At 51.2% G+C, this 27,326-nt stretch overlaps 13 protein-coding genes across 13 annotated transcripts; 8 read left to right on the forward strand and 5 right to left on the reverse strand.

Moving 5' to 3' along the window:
• Positions 1-52: 52 nt before the first annotated feature.
• Positions 53-1,326, reverse strand: MIND_00428800 (uncharacterized protein; the record flags this gene model as incomplete). Its single annotated transcript, XM_037361103.1, has 4 exons — positions 53-68; positions 116-997; positions 1,043-1,091; positions 1,148-1,217. The coding sequence occupies 4 exons, from the start codon at positions 1,215-1,217 to the stop codon at positions 53-55; spliced, it is 1,017 nt and encodes a 338-aa protein (XP_037221395.1).
• Positions 1,327-2,027: 701 nt separating this feature from the next.
• MIND_00428900 (Triacylglycerol lipase) lies at positions 2,028-3,489 on the forward strand (the record flags this gene model as incomplete). Its single annotated transcript, XM_037361104.1, has 6 exons — positions 2,028-2,217; positions 2,267-2,890; positions 2,935-3,251; positions 3,301-3,342; positions 3,384-3,420; positions 3,464-3,489. 6 exons carry the CDS (start codon positions 2,028-2,030, stop codon positions 3,487-3,489), a joined length of 1,236 nt encoding a protein of 411 aa, XP_037221396.1.
• Positions 3,275-4,377, reverse strand: MIND_00429000 (Dynein heavy chain; the record flags this gene model as incomplete). Its single annotated transcript, XM_037361105.1, has 3 exons — positions 4,351-4,377; positions 4,220-4,300; positions 3,275-4,174 (listed from the first exon to the last, which is right to left on the reverse strand). The coding sequence occupies exons 1-3, from the start codon at positions 4,357-4,359 to the stop codon at positions 3,275-3,277; spliced, it is 990 nt and encodes a 329-aa protein (XP_037221397.1). The 5' UTR covers positions 4,360-4,377.
• A 592-nt stretch (positions 4,378-4,969) lies between these two features.
• Positions 4,970-6,760, forward strand: MIND_00429100 (uncharacterized protein; the record flags this gene model as incomplete). The annotated part of the gene is made up of 6 exons (XM_037361106.1): positions 4,970-5,158; positions 5,217-5,439; positions 5,779-5,884; positions 5,936-6,189; positions 6,236-6,322; positions 6,378-6,760. 6 exons carry the CDS (start codon positions 4,970-4,972, stop codon positions 6,758-6,760), a joined length of 1,242 nt encoding a protein of 413 aa, XP_037221398.1.
• Positions 6,761-6,805: 45 nt separating this feature from the next.
• MIND_00429200 (SWIM-type domain-containing protein) lies at positions 6,806-7,575 on the reverse strand (the record flags this gene model as incomplete). Its single annotated transcript, XM_037361107.1, has 2 exons — positions 6,806-6,937; positions 6,988-7,575. The coding sequence occupies 2 exons, from the start codon at positions 7,573-7,575 to the stop codon at positions 6,806-6,808; spliced, it is 720 nt and encodes a 239-aa protein (XP_037221399.1).
• A 1,443-nt stretch (positions 7,576-9,018) lies between these two features.
• On the reverse strand, positions 9,019-10,291 carry MIND_00429300 (uncharacterized protein; the record flags this gene model as incomplete). Its single annotated transcript, XM_037361108.1, has 4 exons — positions 9,019-9,034; positions 9,088-9,966; positions 10,012-10,068; positions 10,116-10,291. The coding sequence occupies 4 exons, from the start codon at positions 10,289-10,291 to the stop codon at positions 9,019-9,021; spliced, it is 1,128 nt and encodes a 375-aa protein (XP_037221400.1).
• Positions 10,292-10,391: 100 nt separating this feature from the next.
• MIND_00429400 (Mitochondrial 37S ribosomal protein) lies at positions 10,392-10,819 on the forward strand (the record flags this gene model as incomplete). Its single annotated transcript, XM_037361109.1, has 4 exons — positions 10,392-10,437; positions 10,490-10,592; positions 10,645-10,758; positions 10,810-10,819. 4 exons carry the CDS (start codon positions 10,392-10,394, stop codon positions 10,817-10,819), a joined length of 273 nt encoding a protein of 90 aa, XP_037221401.1.
• Positions 10,820-11,164: 345 nt separating this feature from the next.
• On the forward strand, positions 11,165-12,214 carry MIND_00429500 (SWIM-type domain-containing protein; the record flags this gene model as incomplete). Its single annotated transcript, XM_037361110.1, has 2 exons — positions 11,165-12,043; positions 12,095-12,214. 2 exons carry the CDS (start codon positions 11,165-11,167, stop codon positions 12,212-12,214), a joined length of 999 nt encoding a protein of 332 aa, XP_037221402.1.
• Positions 12,215-12,736: 522 nt separating this feature from the next.
• MIND_00429600 (Copper-fist domain-containing protein) lies at positions 12,737-14,140 on the reverse strand (the record flags this gene model as incomplete). The annotated part of the gene is made up of 5 exons (XM_037361111.1): positions 14,102-14,140; positions 14,019-14,047; positions 13,766-13,971; positions 13,611-13,715; positions 12,737-13,554 (listed from the first exon to the last, which is right to left on the reverse strand). The coding sequence occupies exons 1-5, from the start codon at positions 14,102-14,104 to the stop codon at positions 12,737-12,739; spliced, it is 1,161 nt and encodes a 386-aa protein (XP_037221403.1). The 5' UTR covers positions 14,105-14,140.
• A 920-nt stretch (positions 14,141-15,060) lies between these two features.
• On the forward strand, positions 15,061-20,360 carry MIND_00429700 (DNA topoisomerase 2; the record flags this gene model as incomplete). The annotated part of the gene is made up of 14 exons (XM_037361112.1): positions 15,061-15,138; positions 15,186-15,437; positions 15,490-15,672; positions 15,720-16,656; positions 16,701-16,794; positions 16,841-17,156; positions 17,209-17,322; positions 17,374-17,513; positions 17,564-17,645; positions 17,698-18,519; positions 18,571-18,807; positions 18,856-19,170; positions 19,219-19,946; positions 19,997-20,360. 14 exons carry the CDS (start codon positions 15,061-15,063, stop codon positions 20,358-20,360), a joined length of 4,662 nt encoding a protein of 1,553 aa, XP_037221404.1.
• Positions 20,361-21,058: 698 nt separating this feature from the next.
• Positions 21,059-23,826, forward strand: MIND_00429800 (Phosphatidylinositol 3-kinase VPS34; the record flags this gene model as incomplete). Its single annotated transcript, XM_037361113.1, has 6 exons — positions 21,059-21,210; positions 21,257-21,502; positions 21,548-21,668; positions 21,719-22,402; positions 22,445-23,402; positions 23,453-23,826. 6 exons carry the CDS (start codon positions 21,059-21,061, stop codon positions 23,824-23,826), a joined length of 2,535 nt encoding a protein of 844 aa, XP_037221405.1.
• A 1,337-nt stretch (positions 23,827-25,163) lies between these two features.
• On the forward strand, positions 25,164-26,059 carry MIND_00429900 (Protein kinase domain-containing protein; the record flags this gene model as incomplete). The annotated part of the gene is made up of 5 exons (XM_037361114.1): positions 25,164-25,200; positions 25,251-25,259; positions 25,312-25,429; positions 25,481-25,643; positions 25,691-26,059. The coding sequence occupies 5 exons, from the start codon at positions 25,164-25,166 to the stop codon at positions 26,057-26,059; spliced, it is 696 nt and encodes a 231-aa protein (XP_037221406.1).
• A 692-nt stretch (positions 26,060-26,751) lies between these two features.
• Positions 26,752-27,126, forward strand: MIND_00430000 (uncharacterized protein; the record flags this gene model as incomplete). Its single annotated transcript, XM_037361115.1, has 2 exons — positions 26,752-26,871; positions 26,917-27,126. 2 exons carry the CDS (start codon positions 26,752-26,754, stop codon positions 27,124-27,126), a joined length of 330 nt encoding a protein of 109 aa, XP_037221407.1.
• Positions 27,127-27,326: the final 200 nt, after the last annotated feature.

Here is a 27,326-nt window from a genome sequence, read left to right on the forward strand (position 1 = left end):
CTCGTTCTAATGAGCTTGGAGTGAAATCTGCGAAATGAGAGGCTGCACACAATCAACACCAACAAAAGCTATAATCACATCAGTTGCTGAGTTCGTCGAGTACGGGTATTCATACTGTTCATTGAATGCCCATGTTATCTCTGACTCTGACTCTGCCCCGTACCACTTAAAGGCGGGGAGATGTGCCACTCGTTGCTGTACTTTCGCGCCAAGTTTCTTCGCAGCCTCCTCCATTTCCAAAGACAGTCCCCAGATCTCAATCTGCGTCACGGTATGCTGGAGCGCAAGCTCGAACAGTTTGTGTACCAGCGGCCCCAGGTTGCGTATGTCCGCCCGAAGTCGCGTGACAATGAGGCGAAGAGGCCCGGGAGGTCGTGGATCAATTGACCAAGTAGTATACGTTTCGCAGTCTGTTGAGGCAACACCCCAGGTCACTGGTGGGTTCGCTAGACGTTCCGTGTATATGCTGAGGCGACGAGATGGATAGGAGGCGACACCGTGTGAAGGCTGGAAAGCAAACGCCAGACGACTGTTTGTTGATAGAGAACGGCGAATGCTTTGGGTATCGCTCTGCCATAGCTTTGAAACACCAGAGTCGTCAAGCCACACCCAGTCTAAGCCTCCGGCTTCAGGAGCGGAATCTGGTCGAACATCCCACGTTGTAGTAGAAGTGCCTCGGACTACCCAACCTCCTCCGGTGGATGAAAGAGGCCCACATTTGGAGTAACAGTTTCCGACGTCGCTCCACAGCGCGCTGAAGCGGCCATTTCGAAACCCAGAAGCAGCAACTGGCGGCTCTCCCCACTTGGAGATAGGAAAGTCATGATTCGACAGAAAATGTTCATCCCCAAGCACCCAATGTAGGAGGCTCATCATGTGGCCCGCAAATCCATGACCACGGTTCTCTGGTGGAGTGTAAACGGAGGCGATTCCATAGCATATGACTTCCTCTATGGCGCCCAGGGAGGGGTTGAAAACAAGACCATTTCTTTTGAATCTGGAGCAAAGTTGTGTCAATGCATCGCGATGAAAGCGAACTCACGTCTTACAAGCACATTTAAAGTCGAGAGTAGTTGGATTATCCCGGGGAGCTAGAACCCTTTGGAGTTCATTCTCGACATGCAGAACACGAAGGGAGTCAGCGCACCATGTAGCAAGACGAGCTTCAAGTGAACATTCGAGTAGTGCTTGGTCAGCCTCCCGAGAAAGGTGGTCATCGAGAGTTAAACCACGGCCCCATTCGTGGTGCGTCCTTCGACGAGCTTCTAAGGTTTGTGCAGTAGTTGCCAGGTACAAGGAGAAGACGGAGAGATCATCAAATGGCATCTATGGTGGTGGTTTGAATTGAAGCAACGATTTGTCAGTCGGTGGCTGACACTTCCTTCCCTTGAGCACAACTTGAGCAGCTACTTGATCATTGGCGTTGAATACTCGGTGAATGCGGTCCAAACCACGACTATTGGCCGGTCGCTCCGAGTTTCGAACGGTGAGTAGCATCTTAGTGTACTTACTATTCGTGTTCCGATTCGTAACTCAACGCTAGTTATACTTATTCAGAACCGCACTTTGTTGCATTTCTGGACCTCCGCGAGGCTCTGCGAGGCGTTAGCGAGGACTACATCCCGCCTCAAGACAAAACGGGCGCGCACTATTCTGCCACGATGAGCAGATACTTAGTTTGCTTCCAACTTGAATGCTCCTCAAGATCGAGCAGCAAAATATTGTTTGTTCACAACTTGAATGGCGCGACTACGTGTCAGTAATGCGTCGATGGCCACTGAGGATGGAGTGGGTACGAATCGAAGTACTAGTGTTTTCGCCGGCAGTAAGTTCAGGTGCGTTATTGTCAAATAATACTCGGGTTGTGGCTCGTTACTGATTTCATTGCTGCACTAACTCAAGTATATCAGCACTTTTATTTCTCTTGAAGTTCTTAGTTCTTCCACAAGATTTGCAGGCCGCGGCGGATCATAGCCCGCGTAAATGCAATGACATCAGCGGCTTGATCACATTTGCTCCCGACTACGATGTCGGCCTTCTCCCAGACTTCAAGGACCACCAAACTCGCGCTCACGGACGACCAAAAGATCATGTACCGGTCAGAGAAGCTTATGAACTTCCGCTGGATTGCAAGCGTCCTTTCAACCTACGCACCATATACTTTAACCTCGGGCGATCTGGTTACGCCTGCGGTTCAGCAGTATATCTCAGACATTGGTGCGCCGGACTTTCCCTCCATCGGTTCGGCTTGCTGACTCTTATATAGGACAATTCGCAGAAATAGTGTATGCCCTACAAACTGAACTCCCCGCAAAGTTCCTTTTCGACAACCTTAACGCGTTGCTGGAGCCAACTATGCCTTTAGAAGGCTATAACTACATCCGCGACACAGTGCTCATAACCTCATTTGTTGGCTCCGCGGCGAATCTCCCAGGCTACATTGCCTACCGCTCGGAATCGAAACAACTCGTGCTGGCGACCGCAGGGACTTCTTCCGCAACGCAGGCAATTTACGATTTGAGAGCGCTCATGCATCGACATAAATCAAAGCACGGATATGTCCACACGGGATTCTGGCAACTGTACAAAGGCATGAAACACCTGGCACTTGAAGGAGTGCGGAACGGGATCGCGCAACATGACGTGCAAGAGCTGGTTATCACGGGACACAGTATGGGCGCTGCAGTCTCACAGCTCTTCTTGCTGGAACTGTTGCGTGACGATTCTCTACTGCCTCTTCAGGAAATACGGATCCGATATGTCGGATTCGGGGGTCCTCGGTCAGGCACCAAAGACTTGGTGCAGTACTGGCAAGAGCTCATCAAACAATGGCGACAAAAACATGGGGATGATTCGATTGAGGAGTACTCCGTCAAGATGTACAATGACGGTAATCAATCCATCTCAACACCAACTTTTTATGACATCTTACAGGCGTTCCGTCTCTCCCCCCAATGAGCTTTGGCTATCGACACTACTGCCAACGACCGTACTATTTTCTTCATGGTCGTCTTTATCATGTACCCGATGGCTACAGCGAATACTCGCTCTTCCATGCAACTTCCGATGAAGAAGACGAGAAACCACCGATACACCCGCGAGGAGGGCACAACTATTACAATGGCCGTGACATGGAGAGATTTGCGAGACGGGCTGGATGGCTGGATCGGGTATTAAAGAAGGAGGGGGACTGGAGGGAGTTGTATCGCGCTAAAGTAGCAAAGCATGAGGCAAACACAAGTTCTCACTTGGTCAATCAAGGCATAGGCTCTCTCTAATTAACGCTTTGAATCTTTTCAGAGTACAAATGCTTGGCCATCTCCCATGCAACTTGACCTTCAGGTGAAATATCGACAAGTTCTACGGTCTTGAACACTTCGTAGGCGTCTCCGGATTGGGGCAGCTCCTCCAACCGCGCATGTTTGTGTCGCAGCTCCTGGAACTCTCTGACCCGCTCTTGCAGCACATAATGGGGAGTCACCACCTTGATTGGGATAAACCTCTCCGCGCGCCGACGCCCCACCTCCCTGGCAACACAGCTGAATTCGCGGCAGTGCTTTCTCCAAGTCTCAAACACCGTGGCGGCATCCACAAAATGATTCTCGCAAGTGGTGTAGGGAACATCTATGAGACTGAGCCCCGACAGAATGCGAGCGAGCTGCGTATTGAACTCGCGGGAAATTTCGTTGATGAGCGGCAAGGAGCGGCGGTTGGGGTATGGGACCCGTCGCACGGTTTTGTAGACGAAGGGGAAGATTTGATCGACAACATGGTTCAATGCAGCTAGATTTGTCGCAGAACAAAGTTCGCAAAGCAAGCATTCCACGCCAGTGAGGAAATCAGTGAATTTATGAGTCCGCTCGAGGTGCTCTTGTAAGCCAGTATTCCGTAACAAATCGAGGATGACCAGTTCATCCCTGGTCTTCTGGAACCATTCAGCGACAAGCAACACATCTTCGCGGTTGCATAGTTGCCCACACAGTGCGCTGAGCTCACGCCCATAGCATTCCCAGAGAGCCAACTCGTGCTGCAGACTCGTCAATGGAGGGACATCCTGATTGACCACAGCTGCAATAGATGACTGCCACGATTCCACGTTGCCTCGAAGCGTTTCAAGGAGCTCTGTTTCTCGAGGCAGGTCGTCTAGACTCGGAAGTGTGCGTTCTTTTCGGGCCTATAGCCGTCAGCAATTGGAGAGAGCGAGTGGTGGTTGAAGTACATTTTCGATAGCAACTTCAATTGCAGGATGAATAATCAAGATTTGCTCTGTTTCAACGATCCGTGCGGAGTTTATGGAGCCCTAGAAATAGGTCGACGTTCAACTTATTGCAACTTAGAGGTGCGGTGCACATCTAGCATTTCGATTGAGGACTGAAAGAAGAAGGCGTGTGACAACTGTGACCGCGACTTGAAAAACCACTTGCATTGTCGCCAAATTGTCGCCGGAAGCCTTCGATATTCTTTGTCTTCAACGAACATATAATTACACGCGTATATCCCTGTATATCCGCGGCGCACTCCGGCCTCTGTAAAATCGGCACCACTCCACATCCTCAGCGCTCAGGGCTCCACAACACATGTCAACCTTCTTCAGCAACATGGCAACGATGGAGCTCAGGCGTTCTTTACGGAACATCGCAAAAAACCTTTAATATCGCGTAGCTCTCTGCTGCCACTTACCGCCCTCCTTGGCCACTGCTGCACTCTTTTTTGCCCTATCTCGCCCCCGCAACCTGAAGCATGGCACAATCCGCCTCCAATCTCGGACTGCTTACCAGAGACGACTTTTCTGTCTTCCCGAATGGTGCGTTATGGACCGATGCCCGAATATAAATTTTCACGTTGTTCGATGCAGGATGTACTGTCGATTCGGCACATATCTCCACCGTTCTTGCGCCTTGTTGCACGTCCGTAGGGAGCTCCCCGACACAGGACTCTACGGATCAGACATCGGGTTGCCCGTACACCAATGTCTTCCTCCCGGCCAACAACCAGTCATTTGGGAACTGTGCATTGGAGAAAGGTGCTGCGAGCGTCAGTTGCGCGCCACCATCGACTCTCTCGACCAAACAGAACAATCATGCTGAAAGAATATACCTACCCTCGTTCATCATCGCTCTTTTACTTCTATCGAGCATTGGGCTTACTCCGTGATCTGGTGTGTGTTGTCACCTTCACTTTGATAACCAGCTTTACTGACCACCCGTCATACGCAGCCGACTCCCTCTCATTTCGCTGTCAATACAATACCCACTGTACTATTTGAATCTCCACCATCAAGACTTCGAACAGGTTCTATCGACGAGTTTAAGCTAGGAAGCAGCAACATCGGCAACACTGGGGACAGGAGCAAATGCAGGCGGCCTGCTATTCAAGGCTCGCCTATCTCGATCCAGGCGACGACCTGGGCGACCCCTCAGCAGGTCGTCACGAGGCTTGGTAGGCCAGGTCCATTCGCCAGTAATAGTAAGCCTACGATAGCGTCCAAGTTGGAGGACTTCAAAGAAGGAGGGAGGTTATACACACGTCGGCGAATACTATTCAAGTTTGGGGTCAAAGTTACATGTTGGTTTGAAAGTGATGGCCTCACGGCACAAGTTTGATAATTACGACAGCCTCTGGTGTGCCAGTGAGAAGGGGCACCAGTTTCCCATTAGTGAAATGTCTAGTATTCATACAGAATGAGCGGAGAGCGTCGGAAATAGTAGAAATGTATTGGTGACTTGTTCTGAGTCTCATTCCTCCCTCTCAGGCTGGCCGCCATGTTAATGAACCCAGACACATCTGTGTCTAGAGTGGGGACTTCTCCCAACTTTAAAGACCTTGAACTTGAGCCCATACCATCGGCGGCGCATCGAGTACAAAACTACCGTGCGTCTCTAATGTTTGTTGTACTTCATGGCAATATGCTTGTAGTCTTGCTAACGGGGCATAGACAAATTCAAGACGAATATATGTCATTTAAGGAGCAGTTGGCAGCCCAGAGGGCCGCCCTAATGAAAGACGCCGCAGATCTGCGCAAAACTCTCCAAGATCAGCACCAGCAAGTAGCGCAAGAACGCTCAAAACGCCTCAAAACATCCGCGGCGCATGCCATGATAGTAAAGAGACGAATTGAGGTCTTGCAGCGCCGACTGGCGAAACGGAGAGTGATAGAAGAGCTCGAAGCGTGCGACATTACTCTGCAACGTGAGTGTTGTGTCCGTGATCAACTAATAAGCTGATTTGTTTTCAGACCTCAATAGCCTCATTGTCGAGGGTGCCGAGAATGATATGACCCGGACTGAAAGGAGAAATTCTAGAGGATATCGGGACACGACGCGTAAGTTTTCCTCGTGCATCAATCCACTCAGATACGCACTGCTACTGTCATTCAGTTGTCCGAATGCTGCGCTTCCGCCCGGCCGGTCAACATCGTGACTCCGAGTCGCCCGACGTTCGGATCGCATATAGCCAAGCTCGTCAGCGACTGACAGACGACCAATGGGCCTTTGCGGATGCCTTGCTAAAGAAGAAAAATGCACTGAGCGAAGTCCGAGATGTCATTCAGCGACCCCGACTCGGCCTAGCTGCCTATAAGGCCGGTATGACATCCATGTTTCCCCAGTTTTCGCAACAATACGAAGCGATCATCGCTGAAAAGGGTCCTCGTAAAAGAAACCGTTGTCTTCTTGCAGAGGAGTATTCACCGGATTCTGTGGCGAGTTTGGAGGAGGACATGGGGCTAATGAATGGGCTTTTAAAAACATTGTGCGCATAGCCATGTTAAGTACCTTCTATGATATCATGCCGCTTCGGCCTCCATCTATTCGCGTGCCCAGGCATCTATTTCAGCCTTTTTGACCCTCCATTTGACGAGAAATTCAGTGCGCCGCCAGGCGTCTGGCCATCCGCATTCTCTGTAGAGATCAAGCAGCGTTGATTGCAGTTTCCACTCCTTTAAGCGGACGTCAGTGTGAATGTTTAGTCCTGCTATTGAGCGCGTACCTTTTGTGAAAGCCATGAATCCTGATGTGGGGGGATGTAGCGTGTCTCTGCAGGGTCGTTCCTGTCAGGGTTGATGATGGGGAGCCGTTCCAGAGAGCGATATACCCTAATGAGGGTGTTGAAGTAGTGCATGACGGGGACGGTTGGCACGCGGCGCCACGAATGCGGGTCCTGATCGGGGTCTGTAGGTCGCGGGCCGTGGCGAAGGAACTCGACCATCTCGGGCCGGTAGAAGCTGTCGGGGGCAAACGCGCGTATAGCGCCGAGGCGGGTGTCGAGCAGCACTAGCCAACCATCTCGCCATGGGAGCATCAACGGCAACAACCACGGATCAAGGTCAACAGCATTGTCCATGTAACAGTACGGGTATGGCCGGCGACCTTCCTTGAGGTCTTCTTCGTTAGTGTAGTTTACGAATGCCGTTCGGCCGAGGATATATTTCTTCTCGTCGTGGGCGACGGTCCATTTGAGGTAGGGCAGTTTTTGCATGAGCTGGACGACTTGCTCGTCATATCCTAGCTGTAAGGCGCGGGTGACGTTACATAATTGGTGGGTGAGTGTGTGGCGGGTAGACAAGGTCCTCGGCATCCAGGTGTCCCATGTCAACGAGCAGCTGGTAAAACCGCGTGATCACGCTGACAGTCTCGTCCACATCATAGCATGCGGCTGCGTTTCGTTCGTGTTCTTCCAGTAATGCAACAAGGCGCGGTAAGTCATCTCGCTTCTCCTGCTCTTCTAGGGATGACATGGTCGGGAGAGGTGGCCAAGCCCAGCGTGTGTTGTACAAAGCAATGTCGCGGGGTTCCGCATCACTCACTTGTGATGTTGAGTCGTCGTCCGTAGTCACAGTGCTACTATCATCGTCTTCAGAGGAGGCGGGGCTAGTCACAGAGTTGTCAGGCCACGCCGGGCTATAATCAGCAGAGTTATCGTCCTCCTTCTTCCACTCTTCGTCGAGCCACGAATCAACAGGATGCCGCGGGAACGCGTACTCTGCGCTGACGTTCAGGTGCGCCCATGGCCATGGATAGCGCCTAGAAAGGTCGGTTTGCATCCCCAGTGTCTCCCTGGGTATCGCGTGGCGTGTTGGCAAGTCTCAATCAAACACGTGATGCTGTACTCTACGTGTCGGACAACTTCAGTCTCAACGATCGAACTCGCCTCAACTTTGCTTCGACTTGCGCTGGGTCACGTCCGATTGGTGCTGTTGAACAATAACGGCCGCTGATCTGGTGCGCCATGCGTCGGTCCGGGAGCTCTTTGCAGTCCGGAGAACAATAACGCGGGAATCCCCCACGGCTCTCAGCATCGCTCAGCTAATACTCGCCGGTCCGAGATGCTTGCCCCTCTTATTGTTGGCGCCGATCCTCGTCTATTGTGCCTACTACCTGGTTGGCAAGCGAGACAAAAAAGCTTGCTGCTCGTTCACATGCTGCCGCTCACGGCCTGTATTTAAGGGCTTGACGAGCCCACTAACGGACAAGCGACATCTGCCCGCCCCACTCCAGCTCTCCCTTCTCGCGACACCCTTGCATCCCACCTGTCACCTATCGTTGCATACATGGACGCTTTCGCCACCATCGTACCAACCACTCCGTCCCAAATCGAGGACGTCGAGCAACTACCAACTGTCGATGAGGACAGCAGCACCGGCTCCAGCGGCAGTTGTGTCGTCGCTTAAGCACCCTCTGCATCCCATTATATGTCTATGCCCTATGCTATGGTCTACTGTGCGTTTTTCTTCCACCAAAATCCTTTTCATCCCCACTGAACCGCGCCGCAGAAGCTATCATTATCGACACACCACCAATAGACCCACCTACATACTACCTTATCGCATCGCATTTCGGATTTTTTCTCTCTCTCTTTGGACCCCCACCATAAGTGGAATTGGAATTGGCTGGGTCGGCTTACATCTTCGAGGGGACTCTGTACTATAGCTATTTCGATCTTCTTCTGCTTGTATTGACGCACCCTCGTCACAAAAATGGAACTCGAATTTTCCACTGCATTATGTATGTATGACTACATTCAGCACCAGCAAAACCTGCATAAGAAATTGAGACCAGCGTCAAGGATATTGCTTTCCAGCTAACACACCGTTCATTGAACGCCCACGACACTTTATCCTCGGACTCCTTCCCGTACCACTTAAACGCGGGAAGATGCTCATCTCGCTCAAAAACCCGTGCGCCAAGCGTTCTTACAACTTCCTCCATGTCCTTCGACAACCCCCACACTTCGATTAACTGGACACCGTTCTTCCGCGCAATCTGGAACATCTTTTCCAGTAATGCTGGTAGGGTGTGTGCTTCTGCCTGAAGACGCGTTACGAGCTGGCGCTTTGCGGGAGGCCGCGGGTCAATGGCCCATGTTGCGTATGTCGTGTGATCACTTGAAGTTACGCCCCAGATGTCAGGTGGGTTCGCGAGCCTCGCATTGTACATATCGAGGCGACGGGCCTGGAAGGCGGCGACACCCCGCGAGGGATGAAATGAGAAGGAAGGGGATGAGCGCGCCGCTAAAGAATGGTTGATCGTTTTGGTATCTTCGTCCCATAATTCCGCAACGCCAGAATCGTCGAGCCATACCCAGTCTGAGTCTGTATTGTCAGATATGGCACTTGATTTGACATCCCAGACCGCCGTAGATTGCCCTCTGACCACCCAGCCTCCTCCAGTTGACGAAACTGCCCCGCATCTCGTGTAAAAGTCGCCCACATCACTCCACAGTGTACTGAATCTGGCATTCCGGAGGCCGGAAACCTGGATTGGTGGGGCGCCCCATTTGGCGATGGGGAAATCGCTCGTTGGAAGCAGAGTTTCGTCCGCGAGGACCCAATGCAACAGGCTCATCATATGAGTCGCAAAGCCCTGCCCGCGTCTGTCTTGTGGGGTGAAGACCGACGCAATGCCATAGCCCGCGACGTCTTCAGTGGCGCCGAGAGCAGGGCTATAGACAGTGCCAATACGTTGAAACCTGGCCCACAAGTTGTCTTACCGTCGGGTAAGGAAAACAACTCACGTCTCGCAGGCACATTTGAAGTCAAGCGTAGTCGGATTGTCCCGGGGGGCGAGTACCCTCACGAGCAGTTAGCATCTGTACTTGGATGGATTCGACAAGCACACCAGGTCATAAACCGCCCATCGATGGAACATTCAAATCGCTCTTGTGCTGTGTCGCGGGTGAGATGTTCTTCGAGCGTTAAGCCACGGCCCCATTCATTGTGTGTCCTGCAACGCGCCTCTAAGGTCTGTTCTGGAGTTGCTGGGTAGAGGGAGAGCGTTGAGAGATCGAAGGGCATCCTGACTTTCGTGGCGGTCCGGAGTCAAGTGCTGATCCGCGTGACCGTCCCGCGCTTTGTCAGCACTTCGACCACGACCAAGTTTTCTTGAGCGCGCTGGATGCGACCCACCCAGCTCTTACTATCGGGTCGCTCCGCATGGAAGGGTCAGTAACCTTCCAATGGCATTACTTTCGCAACTGAACCAACGATATTCAGGACCGTACTTCGTTGCGTTTCCTAACCTCCGCGAGGCCCTGGAGAACCACGTCCCAATCCAAACCAAAGCACGCGCGTGCACTATCTTGCCCACCTTTGTCGGGTACGTGGGCCTACTCTCCCCGTGCATTCATTTGACTAGAATGACGGCGCAGCATTCGATTCCTTGTTCACAACGGCCGCGACTATGTACCGGTAATGGTCACTCAAGACATGGTGGGTCACAAATTGGGGGAGTTTTCGCCAACGAAGAAGCGATTTAAGTTTGGGTGCGTTCATTGCAAAATAAGACTAGCCTCTTTATTGACTTGATTGGTCAGGAAAAAATAGATTCTGGCTTTTGTATACTGTGTTTAATCCACCGTTATTTGGCGCCTACCGCAATGAAATGCATCCCGAGGAGACGGAAATAAATTTGGACTCCCAGGTGTTACTAAGGTGTTACACACAGTACTCTAAATCACACTACGACTTATCTCTAGATTCACGCACGACACGACACCAAAAACTCTGAGAATGCAAATAGACCCTTCTAAAGGGCATCGTTGGCCCTGGGGACACCCGAGCGTCATCCCGGAGTACACGCAATATCCATTTGGTTCGTGGCTCAACGAAGAGTGGAGGGAGGACTAGGACAGCTCCTCTGAGTATAGGCCGACATCGCCTGCCGAGTCCATGACCAGTGCTATCATTTCTACGGGCACTGATAACGAGGATACCACGACAGCAGACGACGTGGGCTTGGACTCGGCATCACAAGTTAGTGACGCGGAAATCCGCGACATGACTTCGTACGACACACGCTGGGCTTCGCCGCCGCCTTATCAGACTCTGGGAGAGCGGCAGGAGGAGGAGAGAGAGGTCTTGCCACGCCTTGTTGCATTACTGGAAGAGCACGAGCGGAATGTAGCGGCATGCTATGATGTAGACGAAGTCATCGGCGCCATCACGCGGTTTTACCGACTGCTCATCGACATGGGACAATGGGAGCCTGAGGATCTTGTCTACCCGCCGCACACTAACCCGCCAATCAATGTTCAGCGTGCTTTTCAGCTGGGATATGATGAGCGAGTCGTCCAGCTGATGCAAAAACTGCCTTATCTCAAGTGGACCGTCGGCCACGACGAGAAGAAATGCATCCTTTTCCGAACATCGTTCGTCAATTACACGAAGAACGAGGACCTCGAAAAGGGCCGCCAGCCATACCCCGGCTACGAGCTTGATCCGTGGCTATTGCCACTGCTGGTACCGGGCAGATACGGCTGGCTCGTTATGCTCGACACGGAGCTTGGTGTCGTGCGCGCATTTGAACCCCACGGCTTCTACCGACCTGACTTGATCGAGTTCAAGCGCCACGGCCTGCCACCGGAGGATCCAGATCAGGACCCCCATCCGTGGCGGCGCGTGCCAACGGTCCCTGCTTCCCAATACTTCAACACGTTAATTGAGGTATATCGCTCCCTTGAACGACTCCCAATTATCGACCCAGGCATGAACGACCCTGCAGAGACACTTTACAAACTTTCACATGAACATTTACCGTCCTCCCAGAAGGTGCGGCATCCAGGATTTACCCACCATATTCCTATTCACATCCGCCTCCAGGAGTGGAACACGCAGTCAGCGCTCCTCGATCTGTACAGAGAATGCGGCTGGCCAGACAGCTGGCGGCGCGCCGAGTTCCTTTCTAAATGGAGAGCCAAGAAGGCTGAAATAGATTATTAGGTGCAGAACATGGTTGTAGACTCGATTTCAGTCGGTGTGGTTGGATATCAGGTCACCGGAAAAGCTTGTGCAGTGATGGCAAGCGACTCGGAGTCGCATTCCTGTCTATATATTTCTATGTTATCTGTGTTCACCAATCTGCTTCTCCTTCGTTTGAGGATGATTGGGTATCGACTGTGGTCATTCATGACCAATATTGACAACATCTCTGAGCTCCTTGTCCTTCCCGTAGGTTGGAAGCAGCTATGTACCATGTATACCGCAAACTTGAACCTTTAGAGCCGCCGCACTGCCCGTGGGTGTTAATTGGCACATCGATCCATCGGATTCATGATAATCTGCACAAGAAAAAGAATAACCCATAAGAATACAGTCACTCGGCCAAGGTAAAGGTCGACAGTCAACAAACGCCCAACACAGAAGTGAAAAAATGCATATTTACGGCTACCGCCTCGGACAAGTACAATCTCGTGAAAAGGCCGGTAAGATCTTTTCCATACTTGGATCGAGATTCGATTTGTACTAGCAACAACAGCTCCGTGGTGGGGTAGAAGGTATTGGAGTGGCAGGAATGATGTCGGGAACGCTGGACTCCGGTGCGGCTACAACATCCAAGGGAGTGTCTGCTAACTTTGCAGAACGATGCTCAGTGCATCCCCCATCGCACGACTTGCCACAGGAGCACGAGTCAGCAGGACACGAGCAATGTCCACCACAACATTCGAGTTTGGGCAGGTTGACCCGTTGTTTGGAGTGGATCGGAGGAAGGGGTAAAGCGGCGGCCCGTGCGAGGAATTGAGAGATGCTGCTGGATGTTTCTGATGGGAAGGCATATCCGAAGCCGGACAAGCCAAGTGCATCACCAGAAGGTGCCTCAACGCCTGCGCTCGAATCGACACACGTGCCGCAACCATCAGCGCAGCTTGGACGGGTAGAGTCGACATGCTCCGGGCCACGATGGACCACACATCCCGGGCAAGCACATTCAACACCACAAGTGCAACCTGACCCAGCCAGAGACGCAATGGTACTCATTGGCGGCATAGTTGCAAATGTGGGGATCGCGAACTCGTCAAGAAGAAGGGGAGGTAGATCAGGCCCAGGAGTAGGCTTTGCTGAAGGCAGATGCTTGTGTTTAGATCGTTTATGACTGGGACTATTTGGTCGTGAAGTTTGACGTTTTGACGATGAGGAGCCCTGGCCACCGCAACAGGATGTTGGACCGCAACAAGGGGCTGGTGCACTCTTTGCGGAAGCACCGAGGCGGATTGGCGGGTCATCGGCGCGACATTTACACTTGGATCCACTCCGACAGTTACAGGGGTTGAGCAGGGAATCAACTAAGTATTAAAGTAAATTGTTCGAGTGAGAAAAAAGACGGGTAGTGAGGCTGTACCTCGCTGCCGAGAATCGGGAGGCGCAAGAGATCGGGTGGTTGAGACTGGCAATACATCCCGAAGGCCGTTGGGTAATGCGGGCTTGATGGGGAGGTATCGTCGAGCTGGGACTGGTTGAACGACTGCTCTCCGTTGTTATTGACGTAGAACTCACATTTGGACGAGGAGGAAGGGAGGAGAATCCCGCGGGAGGGTTGTTCCTGCTGTGGACATTGGCATTTGGAATGGACCCGACGCGACTGCCGGAGTTCACGACATTTAGGGCACTGCGACACCGGCCGCCCTTTCTTCTGTATCTCGAATAGCGGGCGGTCGGTATGGTGGCAAGTGGATGACCGATGACCCTTAATGCACGATTCACTACAAGACTGATGAAAAGACTGCAGTCCAGGAACCACTCGGCTCACCATGCGTATTTCTTGTTGTTGACAAATACCTATAGGCAGATGTGAGTTCATAGACTGGGTCGAGTAGAGTAGGGAAGCCGTGCCATGGACAAGAGCTCTGCTGAGGTGATGGAGGAAGCAGAGAGTCAAAAGTCAGTACGTCACGCGCTCTTCCCAACTTCTTCCTGGTGCAATCGCGATGAACTTTTCGACAGTTTTTCGACTCGAGTGCAATTTCAAAGTAACTGCTTGCCTAAGACTCTGCCCTGATCATCCCGTGCAAGCAAGCTTTGGTCAAACTGGGCAAGCCGATATGCCCGCTCGAGGCTTTCTCCTGGTCTTCACGGGTCAGAAGAAAGGATTGCGAGCGGAACTAGTCAAGGCATTATTGTGCCGCAAGATGTCGTCAAGTCAGGTGGTTTCAGTGTTTTGCCTCCTCGACAAGGGACTTAGGCAGGCAGTTCTACTGCACAGTTATTCGGCTTCCATTGAATCCATTCAAGCATATATACTGCGACCTCTTTCACTGTCTGGCTCGGGTTTTTTGACGATTGACCGTGCAATCCCCAAATCATGTCGTATCGATTGCTGTGCGACCGCGAGCCAGGAATGAAGCCCAGTGAGTTTAAGTGAGTTTAGCATGATGTGGCCCAGCGACATGTCGCATTGGAAGAGATTGGAAGAAGAAGAAGAAAAATATGCATGGAACCTTAGACACTCGAGTGAGTCGGGCGATTTCTGTCGCGAAATTAAGAGCGTAGAAAGTAGCAGACGGCAAGCCGCAATTGCAATAAGATCCATCTCCCAAAGTCAGAGTTTGGACGTGTTTGAACCCAAGACCGTGGGCGTGACCTCGGACACATACTTTTCAAACAGTCACTAACGACGCGAAACTGAGGTAGACCACAGAGAGAAGCCACAGTGGATGCTTGTTGGGAAGCTTGGGCTATTGCTGAGAGCCATTCCACGATTCCCTAAACAATCTGCATCTCGAGTGGTCACGTGTCAACAAATCAACGCGTTACAAGGTCATCATCCTCTTACCACCAACCGCCACTTGGCCATGAGTTCTGACGACGGCGAGAACTTTGAATTTGGCGATTCCGGCTCCGAATCTGAGGGCTACGCGCCGGCCAAGAAGGTGCGTGTTGTTTTTGCCCTGGTCGATTCAGCCCTGACGTCTTGCAGACAACCAAGAAGGCTGCAGCATCCAAACCCAAACCTGCTGCAAAACCTGCTACCAAGGCACTAGCGAAGCCCAAGGCAGGTGCTGGTGGCGCGAAGGGCAAGGCGGCCGCGAAAAAGAAGGTGTTGGTCGACAGCAACGATGCGGAGGACAGCGACGACGCGTCCGATGGTCCAGTCGCGGGGCCAAGTAAGGATAACGACGTGCCAAATCCTCAGAGGAAGCAGAAAACCGCCTCAGAGAAATATTCCAAGGTTCGTTGACTTCAAGCGACCCTGAATCGCGTCTAAACATAATGCCACCCAGCTGAGCCATATCGACCACATTCTCGTGCGACCCGATACCTACATTGGCAGCGTCGAGAAGATTACCCAGACGATGTGGGTCCATGACTCGGACACAAACAAGATGTCGTCGCGAGAAATCACATATGTCCCCGGTTTTTTCAAGATTGTTGACGAAATTCTCGTGAACGCGGCCGACCACAAGGTGCGTGCTTCTATTATCCCCTTCCATTGAGGTCTCATCCTCTGTAGATTACCGACCCGTCCATGGACACACTGAAAGTTGAGGTCGATACCGACGAAGGCACTATTTCCGTCTACAACAACGGTGGAGGTATTCCCATCGAAATCCATGCAACGGAGAACGTCTATATTCCCGAGCTCATCTTCGGAAACTTGCTCGCTGGTTCCAATTTCGATGACGACGAAAAGAAATTGACTGGTGGTCGCAACGGATTCGGTGCCAAACTCGCCAATATCTACTCACATGAGTTTACTGTCGAAACCGCCGACTCGAAGAATGGTCAAAAATACAAACAAGTGTGGACGGACAACATGGGCAAATGTGGCAAGCCCAAGATCACGAAGAATTCGACAGGCGAGGATTGGACGAAAATCTCATTTCGTCCTGACTTGAAGCGCTTTGGAATGGATTCGATCGACGAAGACACTGCAGCTTTGCTTCGGAAACGAGTCTACGATATGGCGGGCACCGTTAAAGATACAAAGGTCTGGTACAACGGCAAACGCATCACCAATATCAAGAACTTCAAGCAATACGTTGAACTCTACCTAACTTCTGCGGCGGAGAACAAGGAAGACCCCAACCCCGCACAAGCCAAGTCGGCTTTGATCTACGAACGCATCAGCAATCGCTGGGAAATTGGATTCGCTGTATCCGAAGGGTCCTTCCAGCACGTATCGTTTGCCAACTCGATCGCCACGACGAAAGGCGGCACCCATGTCAACCTTATCGCGGACCAAATATCCAAGAGCGTATTGGCGGCCATTGGGAAGAAGAACAAGGGTGCGACAGTCAAGGCAGCGCAAATCAAGAATCATATGTGGCTTTTCGTTAACTCGCTCATCGAAAACCCGACGTTCGACAGTCAAACGAAGGAGCAGTTGACGCTTCCCGCAAGTAAATTTGGCACAAAACCCGTGCTCTCAGACGAGTTCACGAAGAAAGGTTAGTAATATTCGTCCCGTCCAACCGCTCGCTTAAGTCTTCAGTCGTCAAGTCGCCGATTATCGAAAACATTCTCAACTGGGCTCAATTCAAGGCCGACCAGCAAGCGAAGAAAACAGATGGTACGAAACGTGGGCGGTATGTTTTAGATATTTGCTTTCGCCTTATCTCTAACCGCTCGTAGACTCACCGGTCTGCCCAAGCTCTCAGACGCTAACAACGCCGGCACCAAACATGCGAAGAACTGCACATTGATTCTTACGGAAGGAGACTCAGCCAAGACATTCGCTGTCGCAGGCTTGAGCGTCGTGGGCCGTGACAATTTCGGTGTTTTCCCCCTTCGCGGCAAGATGCTGAATGTTCGGGACGCAAAACATGAACAGATTCAGAAGAACGAGGAGATACAGAATATCAAGAAGATCATGGGGCTACAGCATGGCAAAGTTTACACCAACACGGATAGTCTTCGCTATGGACGATTGATGATAATGACTGATCAGGTTTTTTTATTCCTTGCTTTTGTAGACGCTAGACGCTAACCAGTAACACCAGGATCACGACGGATCCCATATCAAAGGGCTCCTCATCAACTTCTTCGACAAGTTTTACCCGTCTCTCCTTAAGCTGGATGATTTTTTGGTGGAGTTCGTCACTCCTATTGTACGCGTAAGTTACTTATCTTAACATCCTTTTCTCTTACCTGACCAACCTTTGCAGGCACGCAAGGGCAATCAAAAGAAAGATTTCTTCACTCTGCCTGAGTACGAGCGATGGCGCGAAGAAACACCAGGTGCCGACAAATGGGTCCCCAAATATTACAAAGGTCTCGGAACGAGTAATGACGCCGATGCCCGCGAGTACTTCAGCCATATGGAGAAGCACATGATTCCGTTTGCTGTTACCCAAGAGAGGGGGACAGAGAACTTATCGATCTCGCCTTTAACAAGAAGAAGACAGAGGAACGTAAAGATTGGTTGAGGCAATTCAAGGTCGGCATGCTCCCGCGCACTGGAAGTCTATTGACTTGGTTTTTTCTGCTAGCCCGGCACATTCTTGGATCACAACTTGGAAGAAATTCCTTACGCCGAATTCATTAACAAAGAACTCATTCTTTTTTCGATGGCGGACAACATCCGCTCTATTCCGTCGGTCGCCGACGGCTTGAAGCCGGTTCAGCGCAAAGTGATGTGGGCCTCATTCAGGCGATCGTTCAAGAAAGAAATGCGGGTCGCTCAATTGGTTGGTTATGTCAGTAACATCGCGGCATACCACCACGGAGAAGCAAGTCTGGGCGCCACGATTATCAACCTTGCGCAGCAGTTCGTTGGTAGCAACAACATCAATCTACTGCACCCAGATGGCCAATTCGGTTCCCGCGACCTGGGAGGCAAAGACGCTGCGGCTATGCGTTACATCCACACGCACCCTTCCTCGATGGCAAGAGTTCTCTTCCACCCTCAAGATGACGCGCTCTTCCCACAAATACTGGATGATGGGTTAGCTGTCGAGCCCGAATGGTATCTGCCCATTCTTCCATTGGTTCTCGTCAACGGCGCGGAAGGTATCGGCACTGGTTGGAGTACCAACATCCCAAGCTTCAACCCGTCCGACATCGTGGCCAACATTCGTCGCTTAATGGACGGGGAGGAGATGGTACCGATGCATCCCTGGTGGCGCGCTTATACGGGCGAGATCAAGCAAACGGCGAAGAACAAATACGACGTCAATGGAGTCGTAAGGAAGCTCAGTACGACATCCGTAGAGATCACAGAGCTCCCGATACACAAGTGGACCCAAGCTTACAAGTCGGATGTTCTTGAAGCAATGATGGTTGGCAAGGAGGGCGAGACTGCTACGATAAAGGTTGGTTCTTGCGTTTTTTGCATGTTGTTTTGGGGTTGACTCTGGCCACAGGAATACAAAGAACACCATGCGAACGCAAACGTTCACTTCACCGTCTCGATGGACGCGAAACAGCTGGAAAAGGCGGAAGAGAAAGGCTTGCTTGAGTTCTTCAAATTAACTTCCAAAATCACGACCTCGAACATGATGTGCTTTGACTTCGACGGCAAAATCAAGAAGTACAACTCGCCAGAGGAGATTTTGGAGGACTTCTATCCAATGCGTCTCGCGTACTACCAGAAACGGAAGGCACGTGGTACACTCTTGTCGCGGTAACAAGCTAATAGCGTCTTATAGGATTATCTTGCTGGCGAACTGCAACTCGCGTTTGAGAGGCTGACGAATCAAGCGCGATTCGTCAAGATGATTGTGGATCGGCAACTTACCGTGTCCAATCGCAAGAAGGCGGACATCGTGGCGGATCTGCGCAAACACAATTTCCGAGCGTTCCCCAAGATAAAAAAGGCGAAAGATGCAGGCGAAGACGAGCCGGTGGTCGAGGAGCCTGAGTCTGACGAGGAGGAGGAGGACGCCGTCGGCAACGGAAAGACGAACCCTACCGACTTCGACTATCTGCTTCAGATGGCGATTTCGAGTCTGACCAAGGAGAAGGTACGGTCTATGCGTTGGGATTGAAATGCTGATCTAATATTTCATTAGATGGAGAAACTACTTCAAAGCGCCTCGGACAAGGAGAACGAACTACTCGACCTGCTCAAGATTTCGCCCAAAGAGATGTGGAATGTGGACTTGGATCGGTTCTTGGTGGAATGGGAAACCTTCCAAAACGACATCATCGACCAGCAAAGCAAGGATTCGAGAGGGAAGACTGTCAAAAAGAAACAAGCAGTTCTACGAACGCGCAAGTCCATTGGGAAACGGGCTGGTGGATCGGACTCGGAGGATGATTTCAAACCCGTCAAGGCGCCAAAGCGAAAAGCTCCTGAGCCTAAACGACCAGCAGCGAAAGTCAAAGACGAGTCTGATGACGAGGAAGCCACTTCCGCACCAAAGAAACGAGCGCCCGCGAAGAAGGCCCCCATAGACGTTGATGAACCGCCGAAGAAAGCAGCCAAGAGGAAGGCAATCAGCGACTCGGATAGCGAGGCAGAGGAGGTCATCAAGAAACCTCCAGCGCGAAAAGCGGCAGCGAAGCCGATAGCGATCGATTCAGACGACGATAATGAGGGAGAAGAGGTGTCGAAGGGCAAAGGCAAGGCGAAGGCCGCGCCAGCAAAGAAGACCACGGCCATGTCGATTGATTCAGACGACGAACCTCCCAAAGCGAAGCCTCCAGCTAAGAAGGCCAAACCAATCACGATCGACTCTGATGACGATGATGTGCCGAAGGCTAAGGGCAAAGGAAAGGCAGCTCCCAAACGCAAGAGGTCAGTAGTATTTTTATTCACTGGTTGCAATACTGATGTACTTCCTACAGTCTCGACAGCGTTGTAGACAGCGAGGATGAGCCGCCAAAGAAGAAAAAGGCATCGGCCTCACAAGCTGCTGTGACCGATTTCTTTGCCAAAGCTGGTCCATCTGGTGCTTCCAGCAAACCTGAACCACGCAAGATCTCCAAGAGCATGAAACCCGCATCTCCTCCCAAACCGAAGAAGGCACCACCGAAAAGGCTTATTGATTCGGAGGACGAGGACGATGATATGTACGACTCTGTTCCTCCTGCTGCTGCTCCCGCGCCTTCGAGACGACCGGCCCGCGCTGCGCCGAAGAAATATGTCGAGATTGGGTCTGACGATGAAGGCGAAACGGGGGACAACTCACTGTTTGTTGACGATGACTAAATTATTTCTGCTCCTCATTTACTCACTGTTACTTTTTCATGTTATACACTTTACTCTTAGTCTTACAAAGTTGGATGCTAGCTTGCACGATTGAGTCAGACTTGAGCGCTTGAGCGGGCAATGCGCCAATCCGCCAGAATGATCTCATCAACCCAACTTGGGTAAAAGGCCACCACGTGGCAAACCAAGTACTTTGGATACGAAGCTTTATACCTTCCTGAGTTCTCTACAATTTCCTCTCTGTAGTCACGATAATTGCCCCTGACTTGTGCCAGGGACATTGGGAAGGGGAAATTCTGTTCCTCAAGCCCACTCCACCAGCATTCGGTTCTCTGGCACTCTTCGGTATTGAGTCGCGGTCAGATTGCTCCTTGCGCAACCAGCTTCTTCGACCCAAGTGGCAAGGCATGCCCCAGCCAGCGACGCTGCCGTAGGCACACGTCGCTGACCGTGACTTGTGCCGGGGACATTGGGAAAGAACAGCAGTGACCCTAACCCTAGGGGAAAGTGCTTAACAAAATGTAGACCGACCGACTGACTTCAATATGGAATTTCATTACAATCTAAAAATCTCAATGACTGAGGATCGAGGTCGCAAATCAGCGGACGAAATTAGTCATAGACGATTACTAACCGTGACGTACTCGTAACCGTGACGTACTCGTAAACTTGGTCTTGCACCCAACTTGCACCACTAGATGGACAAGGATGACTTCACCTTCGCGAAACTATCCGACCTCAAGCTCCCCGTAACCTTCCGCATATCTCAACTCGAAGGAATTCGACAACCGCGCACATTCACAGAGCTGCTCGAGAAACCCGAGCTGCGATTTCACGGTGTTCAGTCTTCGTTCGTCATTTAGTTGCCCTCCATTGATCTCTAACCCACCTCAAAGTACCCTTTCAGATTTATATGTCACTTGCCAGCTCACAGCGGACAATAAACCGCTGACGATCCCTTTCCGCACGTCGTTCAAGGCCTTCAAGAACAGTTACACCTGGAATGAGTGGATTACGCTGCCCATACGGTATTGCGATCTGCCCCTCAGCTCGCAAATCGTTTTTACCGTATGGGACATTGCTGGACCGCGGGCCACAGTGCCTGTTGGTGGCTCAACTTTCCGAATGTTCGGCAAGAAATGGTGTGTGGTCATTGAATTCCTGTGTTTTGCTAAACAATTTTGTAGGACATTACGGCGTGGCAAACACCGACTTCATCTTTGGCGGGGAGTGGAAGGCGATGGATCTGTCGATACTGCTACTCCAAGCAAGTCGGAAGAGCGAGACGAAATGGGTCGGTTGGAAAAGGTGTGTCATTTCTGTCGTTCGCTCCTCCATGCCTCTAAAGATGATTACAGCTCGTCAAGAAATACGAACGCGGAGACCTCCAGAAATCAGAATGGCTGGACAAGATGGCCTGGCGCAAGATGGAAGAAGTCCACGCCGCAGAGACCGCGAAATCAGAAAACCTTTTCTTATACATCGACCTCCCCCGCTTCGATTTCCCTGTAATCTTCAGCGAACCAGAAACGCCTGTCGCTTCTACCTCTACTCCCGTTCCCGAGCTTCCCCAACCACCTATTCCGTCGACAACCTCGTTGACATTCACAGCCGAATCGCATTTATGGGCAGTAATCGACCCAGAGGTTGCACGAGAAAATCCCGTCGAAGACAAACATCGCCGTCTAGTCCGGAGTCATCGAAGCAGTCCATACGATCGTGAGCTCAAACCGAATGCCAAAATCCGGGACGAGTTGGCGGAAATTTTGAATTACGCCCCCAGTCAGCACTTGACCTCGGAAGAGAAGGATCTCATCTGGAAATTCCGCTTCTACCTTGTGAGGGACAAACGCGGCTTAACAAAGTTCCTCAAATCCGTGACCTGGAGAGACGCTTCGGAGGTCAAACAAGCTGTTGAAGAGTTGCTACCACAGTGGACCGAAATCGACACGGACGACGCTTTAGAACTTCTGGGACCCAGTACTGTTGACTCTCGTGTTAGGGCATTTGCAGTACGGCAACTGAGCCGAGCGGATGATGAGGTATGTTAACGTTCTCTAGATATAGCAGCTAACCGCGAACAGGAACTGCGTTTATATCTACTTCAACTTGTCCAGGCTCTCAAGTTCGAGAGTACAGCAACTGACCAACGCTCATTACGGTCGACAACAACAAGCGCCATCTCTTACGAAGATAGTGGCCTGACCGACTTCTTAATCTCTCGAGGCGTCGCTAATCCCGTTCTGGGCAACCGGTTATACTGGTACCTCATGGTTGAAGTCGCATTGGAAGACCGTGTCATGGCCAAGATGTATGGAAGAGTCGTCTTCCGTTTCATGGGCAAAATTTTAGAAAGCGAGGGCGGTTCCGACAGGCGGGAGCTGATGCGGAGGCAGGGATTAATGGTGGATTCGCTGGCCAAACGAGCGAAAGAGCTGCGGATGTCGAAAGATCCTCGGCCGAAGAAGATCGAAAAACTTCGTGCGATTATCACCGACACGAAGAATAACTTGGCCTCGATGCCCCCATTACCACTCCCGTTGGACGCTGCGGTCGAGATAACTGGCATTGTGGCCGAACAGTCTTCGGTCTTCAAAAGCAACCTTTTCCCGCTTCTGTTGTACTTCCAGTGCTCCGATGGGTCGACCTATCCGGTTATCTTCAAAGATGGAGACGACATGCGGCAAGATCAACTCGTGATTCAGCTCTTCACGCTTATGGATGGGCTTATGCGCAAGGAGAAGCTTGACCTTAAGCTAACACCCTATGATGTTTTGGCAACGGGTCCTCTCCAAGGAATGGCGCGCTTTGTTCCTAGCAAGACCATTGCAGCCATCGTCAGCGAACACGGGAACTTGCTCAACTATTTGCGAGCGCATAATCCGGATGCAGGCAGTGTGGGGACTTCCGGAGTCAACCCAACCGTCATCGATACATTCGTGCGGAGTTGTGCGGGCTATTGTGTGGTGACCTACCTGCTCGGAGTTGGTGATCGCCATCTGGACAACCTCCTCGTCAGTCCTGATGGACATTTCTTTCATGGTGTGTTGTTTGTTTGGGGCTTTTTTTACATCTTGTGACCTTTCTCTTAGTCGACTTTGGCTATATTCTTGGACGCGATCCCAAACCATTTCCTCCGCCTGTTAAGGTGTGCAAAGAAATGGTCGACGGCATGGGCGGCGCGCAGTCGCCCCACTACCAGCGCTTCAAGAGCTTCTGCTTCACGGCGTTCACGATGCTGCGCAAGCGCGCTAACCTGATTCTCAATCTCGTCACGCTGATGGTCGACGCCAACATCCCCGACATCAAGCACCGCGATGTGCATGAGCAGATTCAGGAGAAGTTCCGGCTGGACTTGACGGAGGAGGAGGCGATAAAGCACTTTGAGGCGTTGCTGAACGAAACGTCGTATATCACGGTCGTCCTGGATCGCATTCATGACTTGGCGCAGTATTGGAGAAGTTAGACTCGCATCCAGGAAGTGAGCTGTGTTCTTTTTACCGTGGCATCATGCTGATTGGTTGAGCAAGGCACTAGCAATGTTTTTGTAGAATCGTCTGTAACAGGTGGCAACTAATTGGACCAAGAGTCGTTATACGCATACTGCTTTCATGGTTCGAGATGCTACAGTACGCATTTAAGACGGGTCTCAACTCGGCATCTCGCATCTGAAGAATCTACATCGGCGACCAGCGCAACTAAATCTTGGAGCCAGACTGCTCTGGCTCGAATTCACAGACGGACGAGAAGAATCGTCCCAGCAATGAGTGAATAGATTTAGGCCGATTATATCGCTCTTTCCCCTTGATTGAACTGTTGCTTCGCCTTGCCTAACTCCATGCATATCATGCTCACGAGTGCAACAAATACTCAATCTTGTGCCACTAAGTTATTAGAATGAATGCGTGACGTGCCAATCAGAGATCGACAGTCTTGCTATCAACTCTCCACATACTCTATGGAGACTGCTAGCTTGAAGGATAGCTATAGCTAGCTTGTCAGACTGTCTAAGGCTGTACTGGTAAGAACAACTGTAGCTGCATTGTCAAGCCAGCATAGGTTGCTTGTGTTTTCTAGCTATAGGTGGTCTTGAAGGGCAGCTATAGTTGTTTTGAAATGTTGCTGTAGATGCTTTACGGAGCTGGAGGGGGCTGGCACTCAAATTCATGCTATATCTATACTGCCAGCCACCTATCCCACTGCTTCTTGGTGTAGTGGTATCATTGGTATGTTCTCAATCTTGTGTCTCTTCTTTTATACAGGCTCTTATCTTATGTAAGTACTGTGGAGATTTGTTTTCTTACTTTTTCGGGGGTCTTCTTTTAAGAAAAAGAATCCTTCCACACACCAGCCTTCTGTTATTCATATATTCCTATCTGAATTCATTTCTTGCATAGAAAAATTTTCATAAAGGGATTTTTTCCCTCACAGATCAGAGAACTCTTCAAAGCAGCTACAGCTGCTCTCAGTCACAGAAGGCAGCCCAAGTTAAGTTATCAAGTCAGCAACAGATGTTTTACCAAAGCAGCCCAGGCTATCTTCAGGATGCAACACTAGATTTACCTCTGTACATGCCTGTAGATATGTTCTCAAACAGCTAGTGATGCTGTAGAAAGCATCTGTGGTCATACTCAGAAAGCAGCAGACTCTATGGAGAGCTCTCCATGGAGAGTTGATAGCAAGACTAGCTATCTGGCCAATCAGCAACTTGAATCAGGTCTCCCATCTAAATCCTCCACAAGAATGCTTTCGAGACGTCGATAACTCGTTGGGACCTATTTAGTATTTGCTTACCGCTAACCAATGCCTCAACTACAGGAATCGCGGCAAAAGTCAACAAGTTGACGACAACTTGTCTTAAATCCAACCTAACCGTTGCCGAGGCATGAGACTACTTCTGTGAGTGGCCATGAAACCCTCAACACGTTTTTCACTGACTCTCAAAATCCAGCTGCCCTCAGCTCACTCATTGTCTCATTGTACGACTGCTTCAAGTTCGGATTCTCCAACAACCCAGCTATCATGCGGTCGGGATCGCAAGACGAAACAGACGCAGACTATCATGACTGGTGCATTCAGCTCGAACCAACATGTCCCGCCGTCTGAGGCATCCTAAACAGGCCCATACTTAATTCAGAAAAATTTTGGATCGACCACCAACCGTTTCTCCGTTCTCGGGGTTGTGAGCTGCGACCTCGGTATCACCCTGGATGGGTCCCCTCATGGACGTTACGAGCAGCGGATGAAGGAATTCTTTACTTCGAAGACGCGTACACACTACCTGTTGGTTTTTTTCCTCTTGCAGCCTGATAATTTCTAAAATGTTGCAGTGGGGTAAACGTCTTGACGCTACCCGGCTCTCGGATGGTCGCAAGGTTGTTTTAAGCGCACTAATACCTGGACACCGGAGCTCCCCACCTTGCAATTACTCGGTTAGGACTCCCATTTACTATCATGCGAAGACAACGATATATGCATCGATGGTGTGCAGAGCGACCGACGAGTTTGATACTCCGGAGAATGGATTGAACGACACTAGTAAAGCAAAACCGTCATCCACGCAACAAACTTTTCTGCTTCCTGTCATTATTCCTTCGGACTCTCCGATGACGACGAAGCAATTCCTGCGATCGTCCGTACCGATAACTTTGCGGCCATTTCGTCTAGAAAATATCCGCTCTGACTTGTTCTCGAACTAGTGTTCGTCACGGGCCACCCGCGGGTAAATCCGGGGTGGCCCGCACCCGTACCCGCTGATGGCCCGGGCCCGCGACCGCGGGTGCGGGTACCCGCGCTTTCGCTAACGGGCCGCGGGTGGCCCGCTTTCCCGAGGCCCGCGCGCCCATGATGGCGGCTGATGGCCTCTGATGAGACCATCAACGGTTGTTGCCGTTGTGTTGTTGCAAGGTTGTTGCCCACCAACGACGGCCTGGCTCCTCGAAGTTGGCGCCTCGGCGTCATTGGGCCTCCGGTCACGACCGCTGGGGACCGGTGTGCCGAGTGGCCGGGCCCGGCGGGCCACGCTGCGGGCCAGCGGGTTCAGGGCACCAGGCCCGCACCCGTACCCGCGGAGGCCCGTCCTCGCGGCCCGTCACGGGTCACGCCACCCGTGACGATCACTATCTCGAACGAACTGGGAGCAAAGCCAGAAAGACTGGTATACATTCTCAACACCGAGTACTACTAGTATGATCATAGTGGCGAATCCGTCTTAGATTAGCTACTCTCGGCCAGCTCGTCGGTGTCAAACCAGCCAGATGATGACGAGGCGTCTGGATCCCGATCCGAGTCCTCCTTTTCATCTCCACCCGATTACAGCAGCAACGATACGGAAAAATAACGAAATATTGTCAGCGCGATGTTCAGATGATGCTCTCAGTGAGGAGGACAAATGGCTGCTTATCGTGACACTGGCAATGCTGTTGACGATGACTTTTGCTCTCAGGCTTTGATCTTTCTAGTACCTACTTCGATCGCGACTACATGTCGTATCGATGCTTGTTCAGACACCGTCAGTCATGTTATTAATCCTGGGCCACGGGAACGACCAACTTAGAAGTTCAAGTTGAAGTTGACTCGGCTGAGAGTCGGCTCAGAGCTCTGCATCGACGATTCAATCTTCCGTGCCGAGCCAGCTAGGACATTCAAGCTTCCAGATCGAGCTCATGAGAAGTCTCCGATGGATCAAGCACGAAGAAAAAATATTTTGTCACTTGTTGTTCAGTGTTGTTCGGAGATTGCCGTCCGAGTCTGGTGTTTATTCTGACTCGGGTTGCAGCTCTCAGTCATGATCCGCGGCCAAACTTGAAGGCTAAGCTGTTTAGTAGTTGTCGTCGAAGTTTTTCAAGCTTGAGTGGTAGCACTCCTAGTACCCCGGCTACTGTACCCCGCCGGCGGCGAGTCAAGTACTAGTACTTCCAACTTTCAATCAACAATAGCTCCAAATCAATCGGTCCAGGATAAATT

This window comes from Mycena indigotica (genome assembly GCF_014461135.1).
Source record: "Mycena indigotica strain 171206Taipei chromosome Unknown Mind.scaff0004, whole genome shotgun sequence".
Classification (NCBI taxonomy): domain Eukaryota; kingdom Fungi; phylum Basidiomycota; class Agaricomycetes; order Agaricales; family Mycenaceae; genus Mycena; species Mycena indigotica.